The 27,461-nt window shown below is 41.7% G+C and overlaps 1 protein-coding gene across 6 annotated transcripts in view; it reads right to left on the bottom strand.

Annotated features, from left to right (window-relative positions):
- The window catches only part of SLC11A2 (solute carrier family 11 member 2), a 70,993-nt gene that overhangs the window by 32,618 nt on the left and 10,914 nt on the right, over positions 1–27,461 (bottom strand). For 4 of the 6 annotated variants that reach the window (XR_015747793.1, XM_087956347.1, XM_026677335.2 and 1 more), the window contains exons 2-7: positions 24,749–24,832; positions 14,902–15,026; positions 11,830–11,955; positions 9,994–10,113; positions 4,475–4,581; positions 138–208 (exon numbers count right to left, since the gene is read on the bottom strand). Coding sequence is in view for 5 of the 6 variants with exons in the window: in XM_087956347.1 (XP_087812473.1) it covers positions 138–208; positions 4,475–4,581; positions 9,994–10,113; positions 11,830–11,955; positions 14,902–15,026; positions 24,749–24,782 (583 nt within the window). In the remaining variant the exon portion in view is untranslated. Of the gene's footprint in view, positions 1–137; positions 209–4,474; positions 4,582–9,993; positions 10,114–11,829; positions 11,956–14,901; positions 15,027–16,864; positions 17,297–24,748; positions 24,833–27,461 lie in introns of those variants that run through there. The other 2 variants (XM_026677338.2, XM_087956348.1) reach the window with 1 other exon arrangement.

Genomic DNA, 27,461 nt, shown 5'->3' with positions numbered 1-27,461 from the left:
GAAGTGTGCACAAAGTGAAATCTCTGAAGCGTGGCAACCAGAACCCTTTCCCACACATCAAAGTGCCTTAACCCCATCGATCAAGAGATTATTTAAGAGAAAAAAAGAAATGTACTTCAATAAAAAAAAGCACTTACCATACTTGTCCAGGAAGAGAAACACAAAGGTATCAGCTATTGTTATGAGGACTCCACCCCACAAAGGGATTCTGTGGAAAGACAAAACAGAAGAGAAAGCCTCCTTAACCAGGAAACAAATGGGCAGCTTACTGGAAATTTATGGAGCGAAACATTGCCCATTTCTAGCAACCCATGCAGAAAATATTGTATTTTGGGTAAGCTTGGCTGTTTCCACTGGCTCGATCAGGTTAAAGTGTCATTTCAGAAGACCAAACATTGTTTTAGGATGCAAAGACAGCAAGCTGTTTCCACTATTTGCTTCGATACTTCAAAGGAAGCCATCTACCTGAGCTGCAGCTATCCAATAACTCTCAGCTCTGAAACTGAATTTTTATAAGCTTATTCAGAAAGGAAGTAAAGCAGTTATAGCTAGGTGCACAATGCAGCAGGAACCCCAACTAAGTTGTAGGCACACTTGGAATTTGGAGAACCTCTTGGTTTTGTTAACTGCACAATGACTCCTAGAAGGGCTCCCCATTCAAGAAATGGCTGCTATGAGGAAAACAACCATTTGCAAAGCTAATTTCCCAGGATATCCCCTGACACCCCTCTAGTTCAGGGGTGGGATTCTACCTGTTCGCACCTATTCGCTAGAACCGGTTGTTAACATTCTGAGCAGTTCGCAGAACCGGTTGTTAGAAGAAATTACTGGTCTAATCCTGTAAGGAAGGCAGGAAGGAAACATTCTGGTGTTGCTTACAGAAACTGCCTCTCTGTTAACCCTTATTACATTCTTGGCAGGACTAGACTTCCTGTCTCAGGAACGTCTCTGGAGTTTTTTCCCCCTCCTTTGCTGGTACTTTGCTTATGTGGAGTGACCATTCAAAGTTACAGTGGCACTGAAAAAAGTGACTTATGACCATATTTCACATTTACGACTGTTGCAGCATCCTCGCAGTCATGAGAGGCCAGGCGAAGAGATGCGTGCCTTGATGTGAGTGATATTGAGTTGGCCACGCCCAGCCAATAACATGACCACCAAGCCACGTCCACCCAGTCACATGACCACCAAGCCACGTCCACCAACTAAGCCACGCCCACAGAACCGGTTGTTAAAAAAATTGAATCCCACCCCTGCTCTAGGTTCCTCACTCCTAGCTGCTTCCTACCACTCCTGCTTTTCTTTGTCCCTTTCTTATACAATGGACATTCCTCTAAACAATTCACTAAGATGCTTTTACTCATTACATTTACTTTTTAAGAAATTTGGAAGAGCAGAGGAACTTGGAAATTTAAGATGCTATAGGTGCTTCACAGCACAGCAGTTTCTCTTTTTTAAAAAAATGTAAATATTTTAAATAGATCTAAAAATTAATATTGGGTAATGAGCATGATGGCTACCCAAAAGATGCCTGGTGCCATTTGATAGTACTTATATCAAGGGACCATATTGATATAGGTAGACTTCAACTTACAACTACAACTGAACCCAAAATTTCCTGAGTGAAAAATTTGTTCCAGTTTTGCCCCATTTTACGACTTTTCTTGCCATATTTGTTAAGTGAATCCGGCTTCCCTATTGACTTTGCTTGTCAGAAGGTTGAAAAAGGACATATATCCCGGGATACTGCAGCCGACATAAATATGAACAAGTCGTCAAGCATCTGAAAGGAAATAACATGGCCATGGGGATGATACAATAGCGATACACAGTTTTTCATGACTGTGAAAAATGGTCGTAAGTCACTTTTTCCAGGGCCAGTGTTAACTTCAAACGGACACTAAACGAAATGTGTTGTAAGTCGACCTGTACTACATGAAATACAGCCTGATATTATATGTGACCAGGGATGGGATCCGACTGGTATAACTACCGGTTCTGTTGCTCTGCGTCGCACACAAGTCGCGCGAGTGCAATTTACGACCTGCTGAGCTGCCGGGACAGCTGAGCAGCGCTGTGTGCGGGTGCACAGCGGTTGGAAAAGCCCCTTTTCCCTGCTTTTTCAACCTCAGCTGTGCCACACAAAGCAGCTGAGGTTGAAAAAGCAGGAAATAAAGGACACGCAAGAGCCCGGGTGGGCGGGTGGGCCAAAACAGCAGCAGACACAGAACCGGTTCTGTGTCTGCTGCTCTTCAGAGCTACCGGTTCTGTAGAGCCGGACAGAACCGGTAGAATCCCATCCCTGTATGTCAGTGGCCCCCAACCTTTTTTGTGCCACGGCCCGGTACCGGCATCACAAAATGATCTGCGGCCCGGTACCGGCATCAGCACTCATGGCAAGGCGAGCCGAGCGACCGGCCAGCCAGCCGTCCCCCGCTTCTCCCTGCCACTTTCAACTCCTCCTTTGTATCTTTGTCGATGGGCTTCGGGACGGCTTCGGGACGGTCGCTCAGCTCGCCTTGCCTTGGGTGCTGAAAGAATCCTCGCGCCTTAGTTTTGTTGGAAGCCGCCCCCCCCCTTCGATGAAACTAAGGTGCGAGGATTCCTTCAGGACCCAAATGCCGCTTTCCAACCGGAAAAGCTCACCGGAAGGACTTTCTCATCAAAACAAGATGGCGGCGCCCAGCAAACCGGTGGCCCGGTAGAAAATGTTCCATGGACCGGTACTGGTCCGCAGCCTGGTGGTTGGGGACCCCTGCTGTATGTGACCCTCAAAAGTGTTGGTGACTTTCTTTCTGCCTTTCAGAAGGTGGTGCAGTCATGCATCCAAAGTCTGTCCATAGTCCTCAGCCTAGGATAAGATGTTCACCCATGACATACAATTGAATGGAAATAACGCACCAAAGTTTCAAGCAACTTTATCAAGCTGTATCAATAGTTGAACACTGGACTTTGCATGTTCCTTAGATGTTGGACTGTGGCTTTCTCATCAATCCATTATACAGCTAGTCGTCGACTTATGACAGTTCAGTTAACGATCCCCTTTTGCGACCTTCTGACCAGCAAAGTCAATGGGGAAGCCAGATCCACTTAAGCACAGTGTGACCCACTTAAGAACTGCAGTGATTCACTTTACAAGTGTGGCAAGAAAGGTTGTAAAATGGAGCGAAACTCGCTTAACAAGTGTCTCACTTAGGAACAGAAATTTGGGGCTCAATTGTGATTGTAAGTTGAGGAGCACCTATACTAGAGAGGGGCATACACACACTAGCATCCGGGGTGGGATGCAAATATTTTTACTACCGGTTCTGTTGGGCGTGGCTAGGTGGGCGCATCCATGTGACTGGGTGGGCGTGGCTTGCCTCTTTTTTGGGGGTGTGCAGCACCCACCCACCCCCGCTCCATTTTTTGACCTCCTGGGTGGCGTTTTTGCTCCAAGGAGTCTTCCTTGAGGCCCAAGAAGGCAAAAAACGGAGTGGGAGGGGCCGCGCAGCACCCCACGCCTCCCACGTGCCCCCTTTTTGCCTCCTGGGCTTCAGAGAAGCCTCCTGGGCAAAGCAGTAAGACAGGAACAGCTGATCATCAGAACAGCTGATTGTCGTGAGGAAAAAAAAATAACAGTTCAGCCGAACGGTAGCATTTTTTACTACCTGTTTGGTCGAACTGGGCCGAACCTGTAGAATCCCACCACTGACTAGCATTCTGAGGATCAGGCTAGAGATCTTGATCAGGCTAGAGATCCTTGCAATCCAAGGCTCAGTACCACAGAATTACCAACTAAACTGAATCTGGAAGCGTGGAAACAATAATTGTCTCCTGCTGTCTCTCCTTGCTAGCAACTTGCATTTCAAACATACGTGCTTCTTTTGATTACGGAGTTAATTAAGTATCAAGCAGCCTAATTCTTTCCGGACTACACTAATTAAAATCAGTGTTGATTAAACAGTGGATTTCATAACTTAACCGCATTTGCTCAAAAATACCTTTTGCTTACTTCAGGTTACCCTGATTCAATTTTAGTCAAGGCCTATATAAACACTCTTAGGGTTTTTCAGGGAAAAGACACAAGAAAAGGGCAAATATCTTTAATTAGTTGAAATAAATAGTAGGGGGGAAAAACACCTGAAAAACTGGGACTAGTTTTGCTTAAATGTCACCTGCCTCATTTCAGTCATTGAGAAACTTTTCACATTTGAAAAGTTCATTTTCAAATATGACCTATCTACAGAAATTTTAAAAAGAATGTTGCCATTAAAGTGTAATAGATTTACATACCCCATGACTAATATTTAAATATTATTGTCCAGTTGTCAAGGGCTGCTTCAGTGATGGAATGTATTGACTGGGGAAAGAATTCCTAGATTTGATATGGAATTTTCTTGCTTGATTGTATCTCTGTATTTTTTTTTACCTCATGACTAGCAGGAGACTGCTGAAACCACAAAACACTCAGAGAATTACAAAGCTAACTTACTTCCCAACGGACAAGAGGTTGATGGCAATTGCTGAGCCGATGACTTCCTGCATATCTGATCCAATGATAGCCAGCTCCACCATCAGCCACAAGATAAGTCGAGGAACCTACGGTAAGCAAAAACTCAGAAGGTCATGCTTAAAAGTAGAATCTTCTCCCACCACACGTCTTCCACCCCCGGGAGTAACCAGGAGCTGCGGTAACTTCCTTAAACTCTTTGCAACGGACCCATTCATATCTCTGCCAACAGCAGTCTGCCTCTTCCCTGATAATCCACTGGTTGGGAACTCACAAAATTGGAGGGGAGAAAGAAAAAGGAAGGAAGGAAGGAAGGAAGGAAGGAAGGAAGGAAGGAAGGAAGGAAGGAAGGGAGGGAGGGAGGAGGGAGGAGGAAGGAAGGAAGGAAGGAAGGAAGAAGGAAGGAAGGAAGGAAAAGAAGAAAGAAAGAAAGAAAGAAAGAAAGAAAGAAAGAAAGAAAGAAAGAAAGAAAGAAAGAAAGAAAGAAAGAAAGAAAGAAAGAAAGAAAGAAAGAAGAGGGAGGGAATGAAGGGAGGGAGGGTAAAAGAGAGAAAGGTAAGAGAGAGAGAGAGCAAGAGAGAAAAAGAAAGAGAGAAATAGTGAGAAAAAGAGAGAGAAGAAGAAGAAATGGAAAAGGAGAAGGAGAAGAACAAGTTGAGGCTCATTAAGTCTGCCTACTGCTTGATTTATTAAATTGTCTGTGAAAGAAAGCAATATTTGCCATGAACCGCTTGGTAGTTTAGAATGGAAACATTTTGTCCACCCTGGAGTTCCCTCCTAAGAAGTCAACAAAAAGACACACTCTTTTTTTTTTTCAGGATACAATAGCAGTGACATGCACCCAACTAAACAGAGTAGACAAGAACAGTGCAGGGCAAGAAGCAATGGGTGGAAACTAATCAAGGAGAGAAGCAACTTAGAACTAAGGAGAAATTTCCTGACAGAACAATTCATCAGTGGAACAACTTGTCTCCAGAAGTTGTGAATGCTCCAACACTGGAAGTTTTTAAAAAAGATGTTGGACAACCATTTGTCTGAAGTGGTGTAGGGTTACCTGCCTAGGCAGTGGGTTAGACTCAGAAGACCTCGAGGTCCCTTCCAACTCTGTTATTCTAGATGACTTGCAAAATATGCTTCAAACCCTTAGTTTAATGCTCTGGTCCAATTCTAGCTTACAATCTCCATAATGATTCACACACCCACAGCCTTCAGAAGCCATCCAAAATTCCTTCCTCCCCCCTCTGCATTGTGCAATGAGAAAGAGTCACCACAATCTAAATTTGGAAAGCAAACTCTCCTAGCAAAGGGAGGATTAAGCGTCTCCTGACCAGCAACCACCTACACGGATGGCTGTGCTGGGAATCGGGCAGCTCAAAAGATACCCCAAAGTTTATAAACTCACTTCTAAACCAAGAGTTAGCTACACAGCAGATGCTGGAGCTGTACAAGATACACAATTACAGGCCAAGAGTTTCCTAGCAGGTACCATAGCTTTGTCAAAGACTTTTCTGCTCTGGAATGAAATGAACATTGAGAAGATTGCAAAAAGTGATTCTGGATTTGGCTGAATGTTTGCTTAAGTCTTTTCAATCCTCTCCTGGTATTACTTTCCTATGGTACTTCAGAGAGGGAAACCTAAGGAGGCTCAGGCTTACGAGAAGTGCCACCTTTGCAGCTTATGCCAAAAGTATCGGTCCTCCCAGAAACTGACTCCTCCCATGTAATTCAGAAGTTTCTGATGGGACCTTCATCCTGGCAAGGAGGATCTGTGTGGGAGCAGTTTCCAAACAACCTTAGGAAAATATAATTATTACAACAGGAATTTAATCTGCAATTACAGTTACATTGCATAATAGCTCATATTATCAATCAAAAATTGAATACCCTAGTATGCAATGTAACTGTAACTGAAGACTATGAAATGGATGCTTAAAAAAAATTTGTAAACCAACCGGCACACTGCTTGTATATTTATGGAAGAAAGTTTGATGTTTTTATGGTTTGTTTGTTTATGTTTGTCTTTAAAAACAAAAAAAAATTACCAAAAAAAAAAAGGAATTTAATCTGGATATTACCAAAATTAAACATACTACTTACTAAAAATATTCTAACTCCGGGGAAGGGAAAGGCAAGCAATAGATTTTGTCCATTTTTAAAGATTTCTATGCTGTTTCCCTTCAGGTGTGCCAGATCCAGGAAATATATAATTGCCAAACCTTCTATGAACATGCATATGTGCACACAGACCACCCAAAGATAAAAATGACAGAGGAACCAAACAAGGGATAATTAATACTGAAAGGAAAAAAAAACACCTGGGTTTTGTACGAGATTTCTGCATCTCTAAGCAACTGTCTTGCCAAAGCAGGCCCAAAAGGAATTTCATACCAAAGAATAGATTCTATAAGCCTGCCTTCATCTAGGTTTTTAGGAGATTCATTTATCAGTAATTGAAATAATTATGGGAACCACATCAAACGAATACTGTAGAAGCATTAACTGGATCAGGAAAGACAGAAAGGGAGCATATGCAGACTGATTTGGAAACCAAATGTTCTGACTCTTAAAATAAATAAAAAAATGCTTTTACTCAGGGATTAGATTTTCAGAAGACATCCACCAATGGTATTATTGATCTACTATTAAACAGTCATTCCCTGATTTACAATAAGAGCTACGCAGGAGTGTGTCCACATGGAGCAAAAACACTTCCTGAGAACCTGTGCGATGAATATTTGTACTTCAATCCAGCAAGTCAATCCTCCCCCTTTCAGAACCAGAGGCTTTGGGATCTTGACCACAGGAGCACCATATTCAGCCATGCAAAATTTGACTTTCTTCCTCCATTAATTTTCACTGAAGAGGAAAATCATTTTGTACACGTAGCCCTTGATTTTCAATCAATTGTTCAAAATAATGGCAGACCACCCCAAAAATGATTTACAACCCGTATTCGATGTTATGACACGCACTTCCCCCAACCCGTGGTCCCATCACCATATCTTGGGTGCTCAACAACCAGCCCCATGTATGGCTGTTTGCATCCCATGGTCACATGTCTGCGATTTATGACATTTTTTTTATCAAAAAGCATTATTTACTTCTGGTAACAATGGGTTCCCTTGAGAATTCTGATGTTCACTGCTATGTTTGCTTTACAAATGTGGCACTCGCTTTACAGGCTACAAAAAAAGTCATAAAATCAGATACTGTCACATGGTAACCCACTCGATGATTGTCGTGATTTACAACTGTAATTGCAGGGCTCAGCTACGGTCTAACTCAAGGACTACTTTTCTTTGTGGAATAAAGGCAGACATGATTGCTTGAAAGAGAAAAGCCACGTGATTAAACTAACTGAGAGGAAAGACGGCAGGAAAACAAATGTGTGGAATCCCTGGATTGGGAATCTTCTCTATTGATAGAGCCCAAGCTTTTCTTTTCTTTTCTTTTCTTTTTTTTGGGGGGTAATGCTATCTCTTGTTCTATCCCTGGGGGCAATATCTTTTTTTCCCTTGTTCCCTACCCAACGTTCTCTTTCTTTCTTTTTCTTCTGATTATCCCACCTCCCTCCTGGCCTCCTCCATCTAAGGGGAGATGGGGGAGTTTGCATTGGTGTTTTGAGAGAGAATGAGGGCAATTGCTGTTCTTTTGTTCTCTGGAATAATCCATTTATCTCATTCTTTTTGTATCCTGTTTGTTCGCCCAGCTGTTTTACCTAAAAACTCAGACTCCCGATTTTGGAAACTTTAGAACTATCCACAGTTAGTACCTTTCCCTGGACTTCTCTCTCTTTCCTGGTTTCAGTCTCCATAGATTTTGCAGTCTTAACCTCTCTTCCTATTTATTGTATGATCCTATAGATCAGGGGTGGCAACTTTACGACCTGTGGCTCCCACCCCTGATCTGCAGATCATAAGAGTATCTGCACATCCGTGTTTTCCTAGGCCTTATGGCTAAACACAGGCAGGACTGCTACCCAATTGTTGCTCCTGTCCACAAACGTTTGCCATTGTCAAGCTCTCACTTAACATCATTTGGCAAACAGACACTCACATTTGATTATGGATCTGTCCACCTAAAGAAAATCCGAAGCATGGCAAAAGATTACCGTATTTGCCGGCGTATAAGACGACTTTTTTGCCCTAAAAACATGCCTCCAAGTGGGGGGCGTCTATACGCCGGTAAATACATTGTCACTCGGTGCAAGAGCGACGGGGCGGAGCTCCGCAACTTGCGAAGCCCCTTCAAGCCCAGCCGGAGTCTCTCTTCCTCCTCCTCCCACCCACCCACCCACCCCGCCCGGCTCGGGCGCTATGGAGGCCAATCTGGAGGTGGGGTGGGGGTGGAGCGGGAGGGTTCTGGCGGGGCCGTCGGCCAGCCAGCCCCGAGCCGCGTAATGGCCCGGGAGTGGGGGGAGAAGGTGGTGGGGTGGACTGTGGCGCCCTCCTTCTGGGCAGCTGGGCGGGGGCGGCAATTTGCTCCTCCCGCTTCTCCCTCCCTCTTTGAAAGACTGGGAGGGCTGTGCTTGGGGTGGGGGGTGTCCTCAGGAAGTTCCTGATGGGACCCCGCTGGGCAGGGCCACCCGCTCCCGAGCTGCTTTCCCTTGGGAAGAAAAGGGTCCCCTGTCCCGTCCCATCCCTCCTCTTGTCCCCTCCTCCTCCCCGCTTAAGAGAGAAAGATCTGCCTCCTGCACCGAAGCTTCCACCCGGCGCCGCGTCTCCCGGCCAGCGTGCGCTGCGACTTGGGAACCGGCCAAGCGACTTTAAAACCGAGCGGAGGCCAGAGATAGCCGGAATTACCCTCCACACCACACACACACACACACACACACACACACACAGAGAGAGAGAGAGAGAGAGAGAGAGAGAGAGAGAGAGAGAGTGAGTTGGCAGCTGTCCATCCCCACCCTTGAGTCCCGATGGCACGCACGCGGGGCTGTCACAAAGAAAGGGAGAGGAATTGAGTGCCAGCCTGAGAAAGGCGAAGCTGCCTCTCTAAAGCATTTTGGTGGCTTTGTAAGTTTGGGGGAAAGGGGTTGGGGGTGTCAATCAAGAATTATATCCAGAATACCCCAAGTGTTACAACTTCATCGTATTTGCCGGCGTATGAGACGACTTTTTTGCCTTGAAAAGCATGCCTCCAAGTGGGGGGCGTCTTATACGCAGTATATAACAAAAACTATATTTTGAGTGGAAATGTTAGGGCTCGTCTTATACGCCCAGTCGTCTTATACGCCGGCAAATACGGTAGTTTGGTGATGGCTTTTTCTGGTGTGATATACTCACAGTCAGTATTCATGTCAGGCTACACTGAGCTAAACAAACCATGGATAAGCCATGAGTAGTGTTGATCTCAGTGAAGAACTAGTAGTTACATGTTAACATGTTCAACGTTTAACAAAGAGCTGAGATAAATACGAGATGCAAACTTGCTGTTGGAAAAAGCCCCTCTGTCCCCTGGCTGGTTCATGCAGACAGCTGCACCGCCAATTTACCCACCTTGGGGTACTGTCGATTGCATACTTCTGCTAGGTGAAGTCCTGTTACCACACCCAGCCTTGCCGCCAAACGTTGTAACAACAAACCAATGACAGTAGCCAACAAGAGAACCCAGAGCAGCTGAAAAACATAAAAATACACATACACAAAAATTAAAAGAAGCTCAGGATAGCAATGTTCTGGAAGAGGAACAACAAATCTAGGGATTCTGCTAACTAAACAATACCTGTATTTCTGGGGATACTTATCCAAGCCCTCTCACAAACAAAAAGTGCCCTAGGGAACCCTCCTTTTCATCAGACATATTTGGGGTTTGGTTCTGGAGAATTTAATGCTCAAACAGAACATTCCAAACAGGTTTCTGCTACATAAACGTTCTTCTGTTTATGGAGAACTCTGGAAATCTGAAATGTCTCGGAGAGACCCCTCTGCCTACTTTCTCAAAAGAACTAGGAACCCTATGCTACCTGGAATTTGACTGCGGAAAATTGCTGGTAGCAAAGACAGGTATTCAGTTAGATAAACAATAAAACATAACAATAAACAATAAACAATAAAACATAAATATCTAGTAAATCTTTTAAAATGTGGGAAGCCACACGCATTGCTTCAAGCTAATCTAACCAGCCAACCACAAGTCAAAATAATTAGAAAAGCTAACAGTCAAATAGTAAAGAGAATCACAGGGGTAAAAAGTTTTGCTTTTCAAAATTCTATTTTGTTTTGTTTTCATATTGTGAAACCCTAACATTTAAAAACCAAAGTTTAATCGTTTCTGTGATGACCCAGGGTGGGATACAAAACAAACACAGTCACAGAAAACAGGTGAAGCGCCTTTTATTCCTTCAGTTTGCTTCCAAGCTCCGAATATCTTTGACGGAAGACGAAAAAAACTCCCTCACAAACTGTTACAAGAAGAAGGAAAAAAGCAACACAAACCAGGCAAGATAAGGGCTGGAGGATGTCCACAGAAAACACACACTGGGAAGGACACCAAACTCAGAGAGGAACTATAATCTAGAGATATTTACACAATTTGTTTCCAGAGTTTGCCAGTACACAGGTCCAAACTCTTATTCAGTTGTCACACCTGCATCCCATGAAGAGGATCAAGGCCCTCTCCTCCCGAGGAGACCACGTCTCTCCCTTATCCTCTCTTCCCTGTGTGCCCTAGGATGGATAGGGGATGGGCCTGGGTCCTCCTCTGACTGCTCAACCGGCCTCTGCCCTTCCCCAAGCCTCCTCCACCACCTCTGGAGCCTCACTTCCACTCCCTGTCGGCTGTTCCTCCTCTCCCTCAGAGTCAGTCTCCACCAGGGGCATGACAGTTTCAGATTCTTACTGAAAAGGTTCCTGGTCAGCAGTATGTTCCCCCTTGGTTTTATGCTAGCATATTTGAGGCTTCTGAGTTAATTTAAAAATAATGTGACAGATTTGTAGAACGGGTTGAAATTTCAGCTTTTCTGTCCCCAATTTTTATGGTACGCCTCTAGATGTTAAGATGTAACCCATAATGACACATTCTGATGAATCAACCTAGTTTATGGCAATTAATCTTCAATGTGAATCAGTTCAATGTGACTCAGATGTAAGAACACAAGCCAAGAAAATTCTCCTCTATTGTACTTTACTGTTATTCCTTAACATTGCAAAATCCCATTTTTAAACATTTTCAGTGTACAATTTAAAGACAGCATCTGTAAAAAAAAATGTGTTTAGAAAAATCCTTGTTTTGATCAGTGCCCTTGAATTGAATTTTTAAGGCATTCTTCTGATCAACCTCTACAACAGGTTTCAAAGTAAAAAATGTTACAAAAAGACAGATTAGCGACTTACCTTAAATCCTGCAACTGCCCCAGATTGTAGATCTGATTCAATGTTACCTGGATCCAGGTAGGCAATGCTCATTAGAAAACCAGGCCCAGTGAAGGCCCACAGTTTTCGAAAACTGAACCATGGGTGCTTTACAAACAGAAATGGAGAAAAGAGGGGGGTGGGGGAGATATTAAGTATTTTCACACAGGGGAATATATAAATTCACACATTAACATCAACTGTTATGCTGTTAATTATTTATTGCTATTTAAAACTAAGAAAAGCATTAATTCAAAGAGGCAAAGCATCATATTATACTTACACAACATATGACATGGTGTTATCAAATCAATTTACTTTGATCATAAATTATATTAGGTCTTGCAAAGTCTGTTCTAGAAAAGCCTTATATTTTTCTTAAACTTTGATGTGGAAGATCAGTTAGCAACTTTCTTCACTCCTCTACTCGTTGCAGAATAACTTATGCCACCAGAATCGAAATTCTAGACCTAGAAAATCTAGAACTACGCTGCCTTCGGTCCGATCTAAGTATAGTATATAAAATCATACATTGCAATGTCCTACCTGTCAATGAATACTTCAGTTTCAACCATAACAACACAAGAGCAAACGATAGATACAAACTCAAGGTTAACCACACCAAACTTGATTACAGGAAATACGACTTCAGCAACAGAGTGGGCAATATCTGGAATATTCTACCTGACTCTGGTTTCTTCCCCAAACCCCCAAAACTTTAACCTTAGACTGTCTACTATTGACCTCACCCCTTTCCTAAGAGGTCTGTAGGGGGCGTGCATAAGTGCACCAATGTGCCTACCGTCCCTGTCCTATTGTTTCTTTTATTTTTCTTATATGTATCCATGTATTCATAACTATGTTTTTATTTATACCTATTATCTTGTAAGCAATTGACAAAAATAAATAAATAAAAATAAAATAAAATAAAACTTTCAGGCGGCTAGATGGAACGGATTAATTTTCAATTTTTTAAAAACTCAATTTTTAATAATTGTTTAAACTACCGTATATACTCGATTATAAGCCGAGTTTTTCAGCCCATTTTTTGTGCTGAAAAAATCCCCCTCCTGCTACGGGAACAGTTTACTGCCATCGCCCTCAAAAGGGGGGCAACCGGACAGGGAATCCGAGGGCAGCGCTCGTTGCGTGCCGGAGGCGACAAGCCCCGCTCGGGTGGACGTGTTTGCCCAGAGACCCCGGACGAAGCAGCGGCAAAGCTCCGCTGACATCCGCGGGCAGACAGGCGAACGCGGGACCTTCTCCTCCAAGGGCGCCCGGCGCCTTTCTACCCACCCCCGGCCCGTCTCTTTCAAGCAGCGGCGACTGCGGGGCGGGGGTCGCCCTGCAGGGACACCGGTGGGCGCGGAAAGAGGGGCGGGCGGGAGAAGCTCCTCTCCCTGCCCCGCCCGGGGGTCTTCCCCTTCTCCCGGTACAGGGAGCTCCGCGGCGCTGGGCGGGCGCCAAAGACGCACGCTCGGTCGACGTCCGCGCGCCCGATCCGAACCGCGCGCGCGCGCCCGATCCGATTCGCCGGGCCTTAGCGCAGCGGCTGGGCCCGCGCAGCAACTCCTCCAGCGGCAGCCTTCCGGAAAAGCCGTGGCCTTTCCCTTCCCGAGGCGGGACTGGGCGCACCGGCGGCAGCAACTCCCAACAGCCCCAGCCGGGAAGGGAAAGGCAAAAAGCACTTTGCCTTTCCTTCCCGAGGCGGCGGGACTGGGGCCGCGCCGGCGGAAGCGACTCCCAACAGCCCCAGCCGGGAAGGGAAAGGCAAAAAGCGCTTTGCCTTTGCCTTCCCGAGGCGACGTGAGATAGTGAGATCGTTTCCCAAATTAATTATTTTTATTTTTGAAATTTACCAGTAGCTGCTGCATTTCCCACCCTCGGCTTATACTCGAGTCAATAAGTTTTCCTAGTTTTTTTGTGTAAAATTAGGTGCCTCGGCTTATATTCGGGTCGACTTATACTCGAGTATATACGGTATTTCCTCATCTCCATTCTAAATTATACTGCTCAAATTTTAAAAAAAATTCTGAGATAATAATAAAAAAGAATCTGCGCTTGCATAAATTAGGAGCCCTACTCAATACTCAGAATAGCTAGAGAGTTTTTTTAAAAACTTCATCCTTAGCTTGCATATTCCTTTAATATAATTCTTATTTAGCATTCCAAAGTGAAAGCCTTTAATAACAGAAGGTCCTTAAAGTCACGGCAATCCACAGATGATGGAATCTTTTCAACAAACAAAATGAACGAAAATGAATATGGGTGCAACTATTCATTTCAAAAAACTGAAGACAGTAGCTGTTATCTTCACAGAGGATTACTGTCTCCTCCGTGTACTCATTCAATAATTATACTGGCTACTAAAATATCATTCTCATTCCATCATCTCCCATCCTTGAGAAGCATCAGGAAACAGCAGCAAAGAAGCACTGGAACAACTTTCAAATTGTATTTGAGATCAAATGTATTCCATGCCAGGAAGAGCACAGGAAAGAGGAGCACAGATTTTTAAATACTAAAGGCATTTTTTGGTCTTTAACTGAAGCAATTTATTGCTTAGAGCAGCTTTCTCCTCTCTGGATACTTCCACCAGTTTTAGAATATAACTTTCATTCACTCCAAATGACGTAGCCAGAGGGTAGGGCTGATGAAAATTACAGTTAAAAGCACTTAGGGGGAGATTGACGGAGCACAATACTTAAAGAAGGCTCAGTCTCCGCCAATCCCCAAGTTCCTGCATCAATTACTGATTTAAAATAAGAAGAAAGCAACTCCAGAAAAGTGACTCATCCAGACACACAACAGGCACTCAAGAGACCAAGTTTAATTCTCTCGAACCTTCAGAAACACCAAAATGTTCCACTAATATATTTTGATGACTTAGATTGAACCTCAGCATAAACTGAACGTATCTTGCGCAAATGTTACTGTGACCAGTAATTCTTCACACTGCCACCCCCTCTTTGACACAATGGTGCTCTTCAATAAAATGCCAGGGAAATTATCACCAATGCTGACCCCACCATCACTCTTATTACCCACACTAACCTTTTCATCTTGTGGTATAGGTATTTTCTGATCAAAGTAGGTGGTAAATTCATCTGTAGAATCTGAACTCTGTGGCGATACTGGGTTGCTGTAAATGGAAGTAACACCATCCCCAGAGGTGTCTTCTGCAAAGCAAGAGCAGAATGATGTGATAAGGGAAGTGGAGAAGCGGGAAGAGCGGAAGAGTAGCAAGGCAGCTGTAATGTAAGTGTATCATGCTATGCTTCGTCCACTGGGGGGAAAGATCTCATGCCATTTGAAAATGTTACCCATTATATTATGGAATCAATGCATTTGCAGGGAGCCAGGCAGGGGTAAAATGATCTGCTCTGTATCTCAACAATGAACTTACATTAACAACGGCAGAACTAGCCATTCCTTGCATACAGTAACTGAATACACACACACACACACACCAAGTTGTTATCGTTTATGCAAAGGTATATGGAGATTCTCAGCAATCCAGGTCACGGTTGTATTATGCACAATTATGCAAACTAGGTATTTAATCCTCAACTACATATTTGTTTGGTAAAGCAAACAGAACACTGAAATTGGATCCGAAGACACACATACAGACTTAAATCATGTTAGATGGGAATGCCTGCTATACAGCATCTATGCTCTTCCCAGAACTACAACTAAACACAATTTGACAGAACTTCCAATCCCAAGAAGACACACATTCATTATCTAAGACCCTGCAGGAGTGGAAGAAAAAGGAGAAGGGGACACCACGCCTTTGGGCCCGCTGCCTGGACACTATAAAGCATGACACCATGATGACCATGGTGGGTCTGAAGGAGGCAGTGCGAGGCAGAGGGGGCATGGAGAGTGCTGATCCATACAGTGGCCAAGGGTCGGACATGGCTGAATGGCTGAGGACAGTGACAGTCCAGACTGATGGAAGTGTTAGGACTGACAAAGAGCCTCTAGCTTCGACAAAAAAAGGAGTTCTATAAATTTATATGGATGATCTTCTGCTGTAGCTATAGAGTTGTCTTTGGATGAAGACACCGATCATGCTTTGGGGCATTTCCTATAATCCCAGTTGTCTGCCAAGGCTAATGTTTAAAGCCTGCTTTTTGAATGTTCATTTGATTACAATTATAGTTTGACTGCTTCTGGCTCTCCCCTTGCAAGCTGTAGCATTCTGGGGTAAGAATGTTTCTTTCTCTCCCTCCCCCAATCTGTGTAGCACGGGGAATAATTTGCTCTCCTCCCTTCTTAACTATCACAAAACCGAAGCCATTGCCTCCTTTTCCTTATCCGTTTGTTTGAGAAATTATAAGTTTGAACATCTACAGGGTAGGAGATCTGGGCACGGTTAAGATTCTCACCGTGCAGACATGCAATCAAATATTGTTAAAGTTTTATCTACCGTACTCTGTTTATGTCTACTTAAAAGAATTTATTTTGATATGCTTAATTGTAACCCTATAGTTGCCAACTCATTGTTTTCTCCCAAGCCTACCTTTTTTTTTTTTCATTTGAAGTTATTGCATATTTTATTCATTCATGAAAGAAATTCTGACCTTCTTATTTCCCTACCTAAAACTGAGTGGCTACTCACTACTGGAACCCAGATGCCGGATTGGGCTGATCTTCAGATCTATTCCTCAGGGCTGCTTTGAAATGCAAACATTTTACCTTGTTAATGGGCTCTGTAGCTATATTTTCCCCTAAACTTAGGTCAACAGGTTCTGGAAAAGCATTGGGAATAATAAACCACATCTTGATTTTGTTCTGGAAAAGCATTGGGAATAATAAACTAAACCTCTTCCACCACCCTAGCAAGAAATAGATCAAAGGGTTATAGGGACACCACGTTCCACAGAAGGCGTTCACAATACTGCACTTCTCAAAATAGCAAAACAACTCACCCACAAGGAAGAAGTTAAATCTGCAGACAACGATTTTATAAGTACCACCTTTCCCCCTGCAACGCTCCAATTGTACTCACTCTTGTATTCAAGCTTGTATTCTCCACGGGGCATTATAACTCAGCTCTGCTTCCACAGATAAAAAAAAAAAGAGAGACTGACACCTGCCTCCTCGAGATGTAAGGAAGTGACCAATTTATAGCTAGAAAACGGAGCAGGAAAGAGAGAGAGAGAGAGATACAGGGGGACTGTGGGCGGTTCTGTTGATTGGGACGATGAACTTGGTTTCTCCTCCTACATCTCCATTCTCTCCGCCTTTCAAGGAACAGGAGATGCCGCTCAGGTTTTTTACACGAGAGCTTTAATGCAACATCCACCCTGTGTCACAAAAACCACGCCCCCAAAAAAGCTAAGCTCCCCTTGCTCAGCGAGTTAACCAATGCTGGGGAAAAGTCTAAGGAAAAGTAGGTAGCATACAACTCGAACCTGTTGCTAAACAACTCTCTTGAAGTTGCACAGGAAATAATAAGCAACTTGACCGAAGAGGTAAGCTCCAGCAAGACTTTTGGCAGACAGCAATGGAATGGAATGTCCTCTCTTAGGTCGGGACTTTAATTGCAGGCAAGCAAGGAAAATAGTCTGTTCTACCAGGAAATAATAGAATGGTTTCTATTCATAACCTACTGGCAGGGCAGGTTATCTGGGAGGAAGACGATTAGCCATCTTATGCAGGACTACAATGAGAGAGAAGGACATTTCAGCTGGGGGATTTAAGTTGGGAATTTCCCAGATTTATCAGGCTTTATTCTGCGCTGGGTGAATGTTAAATCAGATTCAAAAGGATTTAGCCCCAAGTGGTGCTGTACTGTAGTAGGTAGCATTCCCAAAAGCTCAGGGAACTGCACAGGTAGCCCTCAACTTACAACAATTAGTGACCGTTCTAAGTTACAACATCACTGAAAAAAAGGGACTTGTGACCATTGTTCACACTTACAACCATTGCAACATCCTCATGGTCACAGGATCAAAATTCGGAGGCTTGACAACAGGTTCGTATTTATGACAGTTGCGGGGGTCGTGACCCCTCCCCCCCCTTCTGACAAGCAAAGTCAAGATTAAGTTATCAACTGTCTTATTAACTTAAGAACTGAAGTCATTCACTTAACCACTGTGGCAAAAAAAGGCCGTAAAAATGGGGCAAAATTCACTTAACAACTCTCTCACCTAGTAGCAGAAATGCCAGGCTCAATTGTGGTCCGAAGTCGAGGCCTTTCTGTATATGATTCTATTTTTAAAAAAAAACTGAGGCCAAACCAATGACCTCTAAACAACCCTAGCTTGACTTTGGGAAGTCTGTCAGGACCTCCCTTTTAAACAACAAGCCACTTTTTGTACCCTTACATTTCCTTCGCAAAAACACTGTGGGATGACTTGAAATTCCGCCAAACTCTTGTTTGTATCAGAGAAAGGGGCAAAGAAGAGTCCCACAGGATCATGTCTAAGGCTCTACCATTCTGACCCCACAGTAGCCCAAATCAGATGCTTTTGCTACAGACAGTCCTCAATTCACAACCAGACCATTTAAAGTTACAGCAGCACTGGAAAAAAAAGTGTCCGATGACCGTTTTTCACACTTACGACTGCTGTAACATTCCTGCGGTCACAATTCGGGTGCTTGGCCACTGGCTCGTGTTTATGACAGCTGCAGCGTCCTGGGGGCATGCGATCCTCTTTTGCAACCTTGCGACCAGCAAAGTCAATAGGGAAGAAAGGTCGTAAAATGGAGGTAAAAAAAAACCCTCACCTGTCTTGCTTAGCAACGGAAATCATTGCTCAACTCTGGTCGTAACTTGAGGACTAACTGTACTGACAACCAGAATGATGGAAGCAGCATTGCGGTATCCTGTTGCAAGCTCTGACCTTTCTGGCCTTGAAATGTTGCAGTGTATATCGAACAGGGGCAGGTCTGGGGTTGCAATGCAACACTGGCTTCTTTCAGTCTAATCCCCTGGTCGTTTCCCCCACTCTACTCTCCCTTCCTGCTGTCCCTTTGGGAAGCCCACAGACAGGTAAGACTGCAATTGTTCAATCACACTCATCTTCCTTACACGAGGCACAGGGGCTTGTCAGAATTAAGATAAAGCCATCCTGACTAGTAGTCACTGTCAGCATTATTACCCGTGAGTCAAAATACTTTTTAAAGCCATCCAAACGGAGAACAGCATTACAGGTCACGGAAGCACAATCTCTACTTTAACTATGCCACTGTGTGAATCACTTTGCATCAGGAAAAAAATAAAGCCAGGGATACTATCAGTGAAAAAGTATGCAAACTATAATTTTGGTTCCTTTGACATTTAATCTCAAGTAAAGGTCTAGCTGTGCTTTTAACAGACTCGATCTTTAATCCCTTCAAATAATATTTGATTTCTTTTTTTCCCCTTTGTCCCTTCCCCCCCAAAAAATCATTCAAAACTTTAGCAAATTTCTTTTGCAAACTTAGTATGAGAAAGTTATTTGGGTCACTCTTTTGATTTGTTATTTGTATATCTTTTAATTATTAAGACATTAGCTGGTTTCATGTGTGTATCCAGTGTAGCTTCTTTTCCATATCATTCTTATAGTCCTGTTGTTTTTAAATCCACTTTAAACAATCTTGGTCTTGTCAGGTTAAAAAAAAAATCTTTTCCATAACAACTTTCAGTCTATCCATAAGAGCAGACATTCTCAAAGTTAACTTCTGGGTCCACTGTTCACAAATATTTTTCAATATGTCCATGTTAAAGGATTTTGCTCCATTCTGTATTAGTGAGTCAAATTTAAGTGTTCTTGTCTTTTGTAATCTTTAGCTCTTTCCGATTCCCTCTAGTGCCCAACCTTTAAAGTCGCATCCTATTAGTTTTTTTTTAAAAGAACTCAAAACAGCCGCATTTTCCAATAGGAAGGATTCTTATAATTAATTTAAAACACTTATTTAAAATTCATCTGGATCCTAATCCTTTTGTAATTTCCAAGTTCAATGTTCTAATCACCATTTTGCTGTTTATTCATCTCTCCCCAATATAAAATTTTTTAAGTCCTTAAACTTAAAACCTCTTTCGCTAAGGCTTGAAGGCAACTTCACCTGGTGTGATAAAACTTGTAGATCCAAAGGTTCCTAATAATTTACAAGCAGTTAAGAAGCAATTTCTGAAAGTGATTAAAAATGAGGCTCAATGTACCAATAAGGCTACATTACAGGCGGTCCTTGACTTATGACCACAGCCGAGCCTAAAATTTCTGTTGCTAAGCGAGACACAGATGTAAAAGTGAGCTTTGCTTCATTTTACAACTTTTTTGCCACAGTTGCTAAGTGAATCACTGTAGTTGTTAAGTTAGTAACATGGTTGCTAAGTGAAATCTGGATTCCTCCCATTTGCTTGTTAGAAGGTTGCAAAAGGTGAACACACGACCTCAGGACACGGCAACTGTCAAATGAGTGACTTGCCAAGTGTCTGAATTTCGATCACGTGATCCTAGGGGTGCTGCAACAGTCATAAGTGTGAAAAACGGTCACGAGTTGCTTTTTTCAATGCCTTTGTAACTTCAAACGGTTGTTTGAAACAAATGGTTGTAAGGCAAGGACTACCTGTCCATCCGTGAGCTTGATTGAAACCCCACAACTCCCTGCTGCTCGATTCACAAACTGTAATGAAATGCCTGGATGATCTTGAGGAAAGAGGAGAAGAGATGCTGCCTAGAAAACAATCCGGCAAGAGAAGCAGAACCCCGAAGGCCTTAACCACCAAGAAAAGAAAATTGGGAAGGATCTGCCTTAATTGACGAGAGACTTAAAAGCGGCGATGGGAAGTTTCACCTGCAGAATGATTCTTTCAATGTTGCCTGACAGTACAATAGGTTTAGTTCATCTAGTCCTATTTCCGGTCTGGTTTTCTTGAGGTATAATACAATCTGACCACAAAAAGCTCAGTTCCTGTAGCCTACTCTAGACTGCTGTGTAGAACAGCTGTTCAGAGTGCAAGTTGGGGATTTCACAATCTCTCCTTTTTCCAGAAAGATTTCGTTGAACTGAATTCACTGTTTGGCCACTGATCTCTGCCACCATGTCATCCCTGCTCCTTCAGGGACGTCTAATTCATCATAAATCCTCACTGGAAACCTACAATTTCTTCTAACTTTATTTTGATGAGAAATAGATTTATTTTAGAATCTCTAAATTCTCTAATCAATTAGGTCAATTTACTATCTTAGCCATATTGGGGATATTTTGTGTATTCTGCTGATTATAAATTCTTCAGATTCAGATTAACACAGTTGGAAGGGACCTTATACTGTAGGTCATCTAGTCCAGCCCTCCCGCTCAAGCAGGAGACCCTACACCATTTCTGACAAGTGGCAGTCCAAACTCTTCTTAAAAGCCTCCAGTGATGGCGCTCCCACAACTTCCGAAGGAAAGCTGTTCCATTGGTTGATTGTTTTCACTGTCAGAAAATTTCTCCTTATTTGTAGGTTGAATCTCTCCTTGATCAGTTTCCATCCATTATCCTTTGTCTGGCCTTTGGGTGCTTTGGAAAATAGCTTGACCCCTTCCTCTCTGTGGCAGCCCCTCAAATACTGGAAGACTGCTATCATGTCTCCTCTGGTCCTTCTCTTCACTGGACTAGCCATGCCCTGTTCCTGTAACAGTTCTTCATATGTTTTAGTCTCCAGTCCGCTAATAATTTTGTGTGAACAAATAATATAGTTGCTTCTATTTAGACCACTATCAATAAAACTCGATGCTAATTTACATGATTTTTTTTCTTTTCATGTGCAGTGATTGCCTCCATTTCTGCTTAATTCCTTTGCTTCTATGACTAAGTATCAGCTGCCTCTTTCCTCATATATTTCTCTTCCTTGCTAATTTTGTGCCTCAATTTCCTTACAAGGAAGTCTCAAGTTTACTCTTTGTATACATTCTCTCAATACACTAATTTATTGTCTGATCACATTTTCCCACTTTGCATTATACCCTCTTCCAGAAAATTACAACAGCACAATCAAATTTTCTCAGAATTTGAATTCCAAAAGCTTAGAGGGGAAAGAGAGGAACTAAAAAGGGAATTAAAAGCAAGGAAATATCTCTGTTTTGGCTATCTGAAGTTACAACTAAATCTGCTAAGACTTTAAAATACCTATATTTTATCTGCAATTAGAAACTTGAAAATCTGATAGGTAAGAGGAGATCTATTTAAAATATTTTAAGATTCAGGTAAATATATGTTCTATTATAATTTCATAATTCACAAACTTCTCGCAATAAATAAAAGGTAAAATAACTAAAGCTCTGACAGACAAGATGGCCACTCATCCAAACATCTTATGTTTATGTCACAAAAAGACTTAGTGCCTGTGAGTACACATGAATGAGTTTAGGCTGTAAAATGTTTTAAATAACAAAAGACAAAATGGTGATTGAAAGAATGTTATGGCCAAGTTAATGCAATAGGCAAGACTAGAATTACAAACACACACACACAGAGATAATTATGAGTGTGTGTCTCTGTCTGTCTGTGTGTGTGTGTGTGTGTGTACATGTGTGTATACATGTGTGTGTATTGTGCATCTATAGCTAATGGCTTTATGATAATCTCCAAAAGTATTTAATCAAATATATGCTGATCACACATGCACATACAAAACTATTTAGAAATTATCTTCATGTCAAAATCCAAAACGCCTATTTAAAATCCATTTCAACAAATTTAATGTCAACTGTGCCGTCCCAGTTTTATAATTGGGTCACCTTGTACAGAAAGAGTAAAACTTTAAAATTTACTACATTAGCCATCTGTCTGGCAAAACAGCATTATATTTTGCTTGCAAAGCTGACTAATGCTGTACTGTACATGCATCATGTATAGTGGAAATAATAAACAGATTCAAAATGGCAAATATATTTCAACAATCCAAAGTGTACAGATATTTCTTAATTGGAATTTTATAAAAATGTCTCCCTAATTACTTGAATGTAGAGAACCAATAGTGATACTGTATTCCGTTGAAATAGCTTTTTTACTTCACTGTATTTGGATTTGTCATTGGAAATAGTATTATTTTACAAAAGTTATTATTTATTAAACTTATATGCCACCCATCTCATCATCCAAAGTGACTCTGGGTAATTTCCCATGCTACTATGAATATGGTCTGTTTAGATTTGCCCTCAGTGCCTCTGATTGAAAGGTAATAAACCAAAACTACCAATAACCGTATTCAACTTCTAAAAGTCGTTCAATAAAATGTTACTTTTCACAATATTTTATTTTTTTAGTAAATTGGGACAAGAGACCTACAAAGTGGTTTAAGTATTACCATTTGGACCTTATTTAACTTTCTCTGACACATCTGAATACCACAGACAAAACCAGTCTCAGCCTCAAGTATGTAGAGGAGTTTATAGTCTGAATGGCTGTATTCCTGGCCATAATGTTACTTCAAGATAAAGTTTAAAAAAAATTCACTACCATGTTGATAGCCTGATTGCAGAGCCATAACAATTATCTCACTGAATATTGCTGGGTGGTTTAACAACTTGGCAGATAACGAACTTCTCTCCCAGTTCCAGATAGTTCACTTATGAGAAACCCGAGTTAATGAGAATCAGTTATGTTGGAAGAAATAGAATGATCAGCAGAATCTCTCTTTTTTCTTTTTCTTTTAATGATCCAGTAATCCCTTGTATCAGGGTAGAGTCAGGATGACTGAATGGAGTTGAGCATTTACTGGCCGGGTGCCCTTCCTGACACCTACGTGGAGTTTGCAGCAGATATTCTACCTAGGATCAAACTCACAGGCTGATTGTGAGGTGAAACCAGAATGTCTCTATTTTGTCTTAAATATTCTGTTGTTGGAGTTGGAGAGCTTTCCAACAATTTTTCTTATTTTCATATTCCAAAAGGATGTTAGTGCAAACCTAAAACAGAAATCTACACCCACTTTTCTGGAAGCAAGTCCCCTTAACTCAATGGAATATCCATTTATGAAGACATATAGGACTTACATGTGGTTAGAATGTAGTAGTGCAGACTACTTCTGCTGACTGCTAGCTGACTGCAATTTGGGATTTCAAATCCCACCAGGCTCAAAGTTCACTCAGCCTTCCATCTTTCCGAGGAGGGTAAAATGAGATTGTTGGAGGAAATAGGCTGACTCTGTAAACCACTTAGAGAAGGCTGTAAAGCACTGTGAAGCGGTATATACATCTAAGTGTTATTGCTATTATACTATTCATACTTTGCACACATAAATCTATAGGGCTCTCTTTCAAAGAGCTCACAGCTAAGGAATATATTGGAGGAAGATTATTTCCAAATTCTTTTACCCAATGATAAATCAGAAAAGTAAGTATCTTTCATAAATGTTGTAACTGTAGCCAAACATTCATGTTTCATCATGGACATAAATAAAGGCATGGTAAATTCAGCTGTCCTTGGCTTGTTTTTATTATAATGTAAATAAATTACTTTGGGAAATCTCACGTGCCAGAAAGCAATAGAGAATGGGTAGAAAGAAAATGAAGGGAGTTTTATATAGTGCCGCACTTAACATTTGTCTAAATCCAAGAGCCACAACAGATGGCACAATGACGCAAACTGACTGAGAATTTTTGTTTTGGAAAAGATTCTGGTGGAGGTTGTAGAGATAAGTCTTATTTTTCAAATAATGTGAAGACTATCACTGTACTTGCAGTAGTCCTTTTCCTGTGCCTCAAAATGGTAAGAAATCATGCCACAATTTTTAGCAGTAATGATCAGATGAGGCTCTGGAAGTCACATAAACAGGGCTATATGTGACCTCCTTAAACCAAGGATAACATGCCATTCTAGAAATGCTGGAAAGAACAATAGACATTCAACTATAAAAGAGAAATATGCGAGCAACCAAGTTGCTTAAAAGATATGCAGATTAAATGACCAATTTACCACAGAGTGCTTCCCTTTCTTTGCCAGGTGTCATGGTTAGGGCTTTCTCTCCAGAATTGGGATCTTTAGAACCAGTCACAGTAGCTGCAAAAGAGAATAAAAGACATTAAATCCATATTTAGGATAAAGTCACAGGAGCCATGCGACCCAGAGTTCTGCCTAACACTTTAATCTTCAAGCTGCAACAGAGAAAGGCAGATACGGTGGAGAGCCTGCTCTATTTTATGGTATAGGGTTTGACTCATTCACATGACTCATGTAGAACTAAGGATTATTTCTTGCCCAACCATGAGAAGCACTTCACAAAAATAGTTCCAGAGACAAAAGTGCAGTTTCTTGAAGACTGATTTATAGAACCTATTGTGATTATGCAGACACATAAACCAAGAGATAAGTAGACATCTGGCTGTCATCAAAATGTTTCTTTACAAACTGAAACATCTGGTTCAAGCAAAACTTTTTTTTCCCTCTAGCAAAAGTTTCTCTGCAAATGCAAAAAAAAAAAAAAAAGGGGGATAATCTAAGGGAAAAAGGGGGAAGGAACCAGAAGGCAAATGGATAATGGATTTTCAGAGTTAATGAATAATTCCTTGAAGCTTTACCTATACTTTATGTTCCTATTCTAGAGAAAGAATGCTGTCAAACGCTTCTGAAATATAAAATATGACCATAACTTCTGGCAGCTGCCTCTATTGTATAAAAATGTAGTGGTTCAAGAAATGTTGAAACTATCCTGTTTTTATAGGAAAAAGCAGGAGTCTGGAACTGAAAAATATGGGCTTTCTTTTAATTATTTTAAAAGTCACAAAAGTTTTTATTTTATAACTGTTACCCCACTAGGTTACTTGGTATATTAGAAAGCAATCCTGTGCATATTTTCTCAAAAGAGACTATTTGGGACAGGCAATTCTTAGATTATGTTCCCCTTCCCAGCAGAGATATAATCTGAGAACTATTCATATACATACATACATACATACATACATACATACATACATACATACATATGGTATTCAGCTTTGTTCGGGTATTTTCCCACGTCATTATAGTTGTGCTTTTAAAGTTGTAGCAACGTTTCGGCAGAATCTCATCTGCCATCATCAGGCTTCCGTATTGTGTTCGTCTTAAGAAAACTTATATATATATATATGGGCCTTATATATATATATATATATATACCCTGTTTCTCCAACAATATGGCCTCCCCCAATAGGAAGTCCCAGCATGATTTATAGGCATGAAATGAAATTAAGCCCCTCCCCCCCAAATTAAGGCCTATATTAAAACATGCGAAATGGGGGGAATGGTGGGGGAGCTTGCCATTAGGAAGTATTCTTGTTGCACACCCGGATATGGTGCTGCCTGCGTTGACCCCCATACGAAGTGCCCCACCAACGCCGAGGTCAACATCCAAGCCGTCGCCACCCACCCGCCTGAAGATGCAAGGGGGGGAATTAAGTCACCCCCGAAAAGACAACCTAGCCATTTTTGGGGGGCTCAAAAAAAAAAAAAAAAAAGACCCGGCCTTATTATATGAGAAACATGGTATATATAATGACATGAGTGTAAAATGACATCAGTAATTTGATTGGATTTCTGAAAAAGGTTTGGTAAGGTAAGATAAGATAAGGTAAGAGGTTTATTGAATAGTCATAAGATCTTATCAGTAACGTAACATAAATATATAACAAGACAAAATACAGATAAGTTATATATATAAAAATACAGTAATAAAAACATATGTGGAAAACCAGGGAGTCAAAAATCGGATAATAGATCACCCTTGCTGGATACACCAATTTGTTCCATATATTGGGTTCTTAGGACCGCTGCCTTGATTATAAACTTAGCAGTCCTACGGACGATGTGTGGGGGTATATATTTGGCAGTTGAACAAGATGTGGGAAATATCTTCAGTGGCAGATGAATCACATAAGCAGGTTCTCTCGTGATATGGTACATGGTGGAAGCGCCCACGTCTGGACATGGAATCCAATAACTCAAATCTGGCTCTGGTATAGGCTCTTCTCTGTAATTGTGGCATACCCATTGAAAGCTATTTTTCAGGTTGGAAGATGTTTTTATTCTTAGCCAACCATCTTATAGATCTGTTTTTTGCTTATAATTCCATGTCAGTCTGGGCACTAATATCCAAGACTCTCTGTTTAAAAATTTCCTTTGCCTGGGAAACCCTTATCAAGAAATATTGGGTAGAAAACCACATGTCTTAAGACGGCTCTCTGGAGTTGACTGGCCGAGGAGTTAAATTGGAACTTATTTAACTGTTCAGTTAGGCATAGTTTGGGAAGTCTATTCGAATCCATTGATTGTATCTTTCGCCAGTATGTAAATGTTTTAATTATTAAGTGGCTATGTAAGGAGTGGATACCCAATTCCGCTCTGACTGCTGAAGCAGAAGTGTTCTTATCAGTCCCCAATAAGTGTCTTAAAAAGCAGGCCTGTGTTTGTTCAAGCGGGGAGGCTTTATTTAAACCCCACAGTTCTGTACCATATGTCAGCATTGGAACTATTTTTGCCCTAAATACTTTCAACATAGGGGTCAAAGTGCCTGGATAATTATGGTTAAATAATTTATATAATCTTTTGGTGCTTATCTCAGCTCTTAATGCACTACTTTTAAAGTGATTAAACCAAGATCCTGTATTAATAAAGACCACTCCTATGTAGGTGTAAGAATTTACTTGTTCGATTG

This window comes from Notechis scutatus, chromosome 2, assembly GCF_049901735.1.
Source record: "Notechis scutatus isolate UNSWTSFEM ecotype Mainland chromosome 2, rNotScu1.2, whole genome shotgun sequence".
NCBI lineage: Eukaryota > Metazoa > Chordata > Lepidosauria > Squamata > Elapidae > Notechis > Notechis scutatus.
This window is presented reverse-complemented; position numbering and strand designations above follow the sequence as displayed.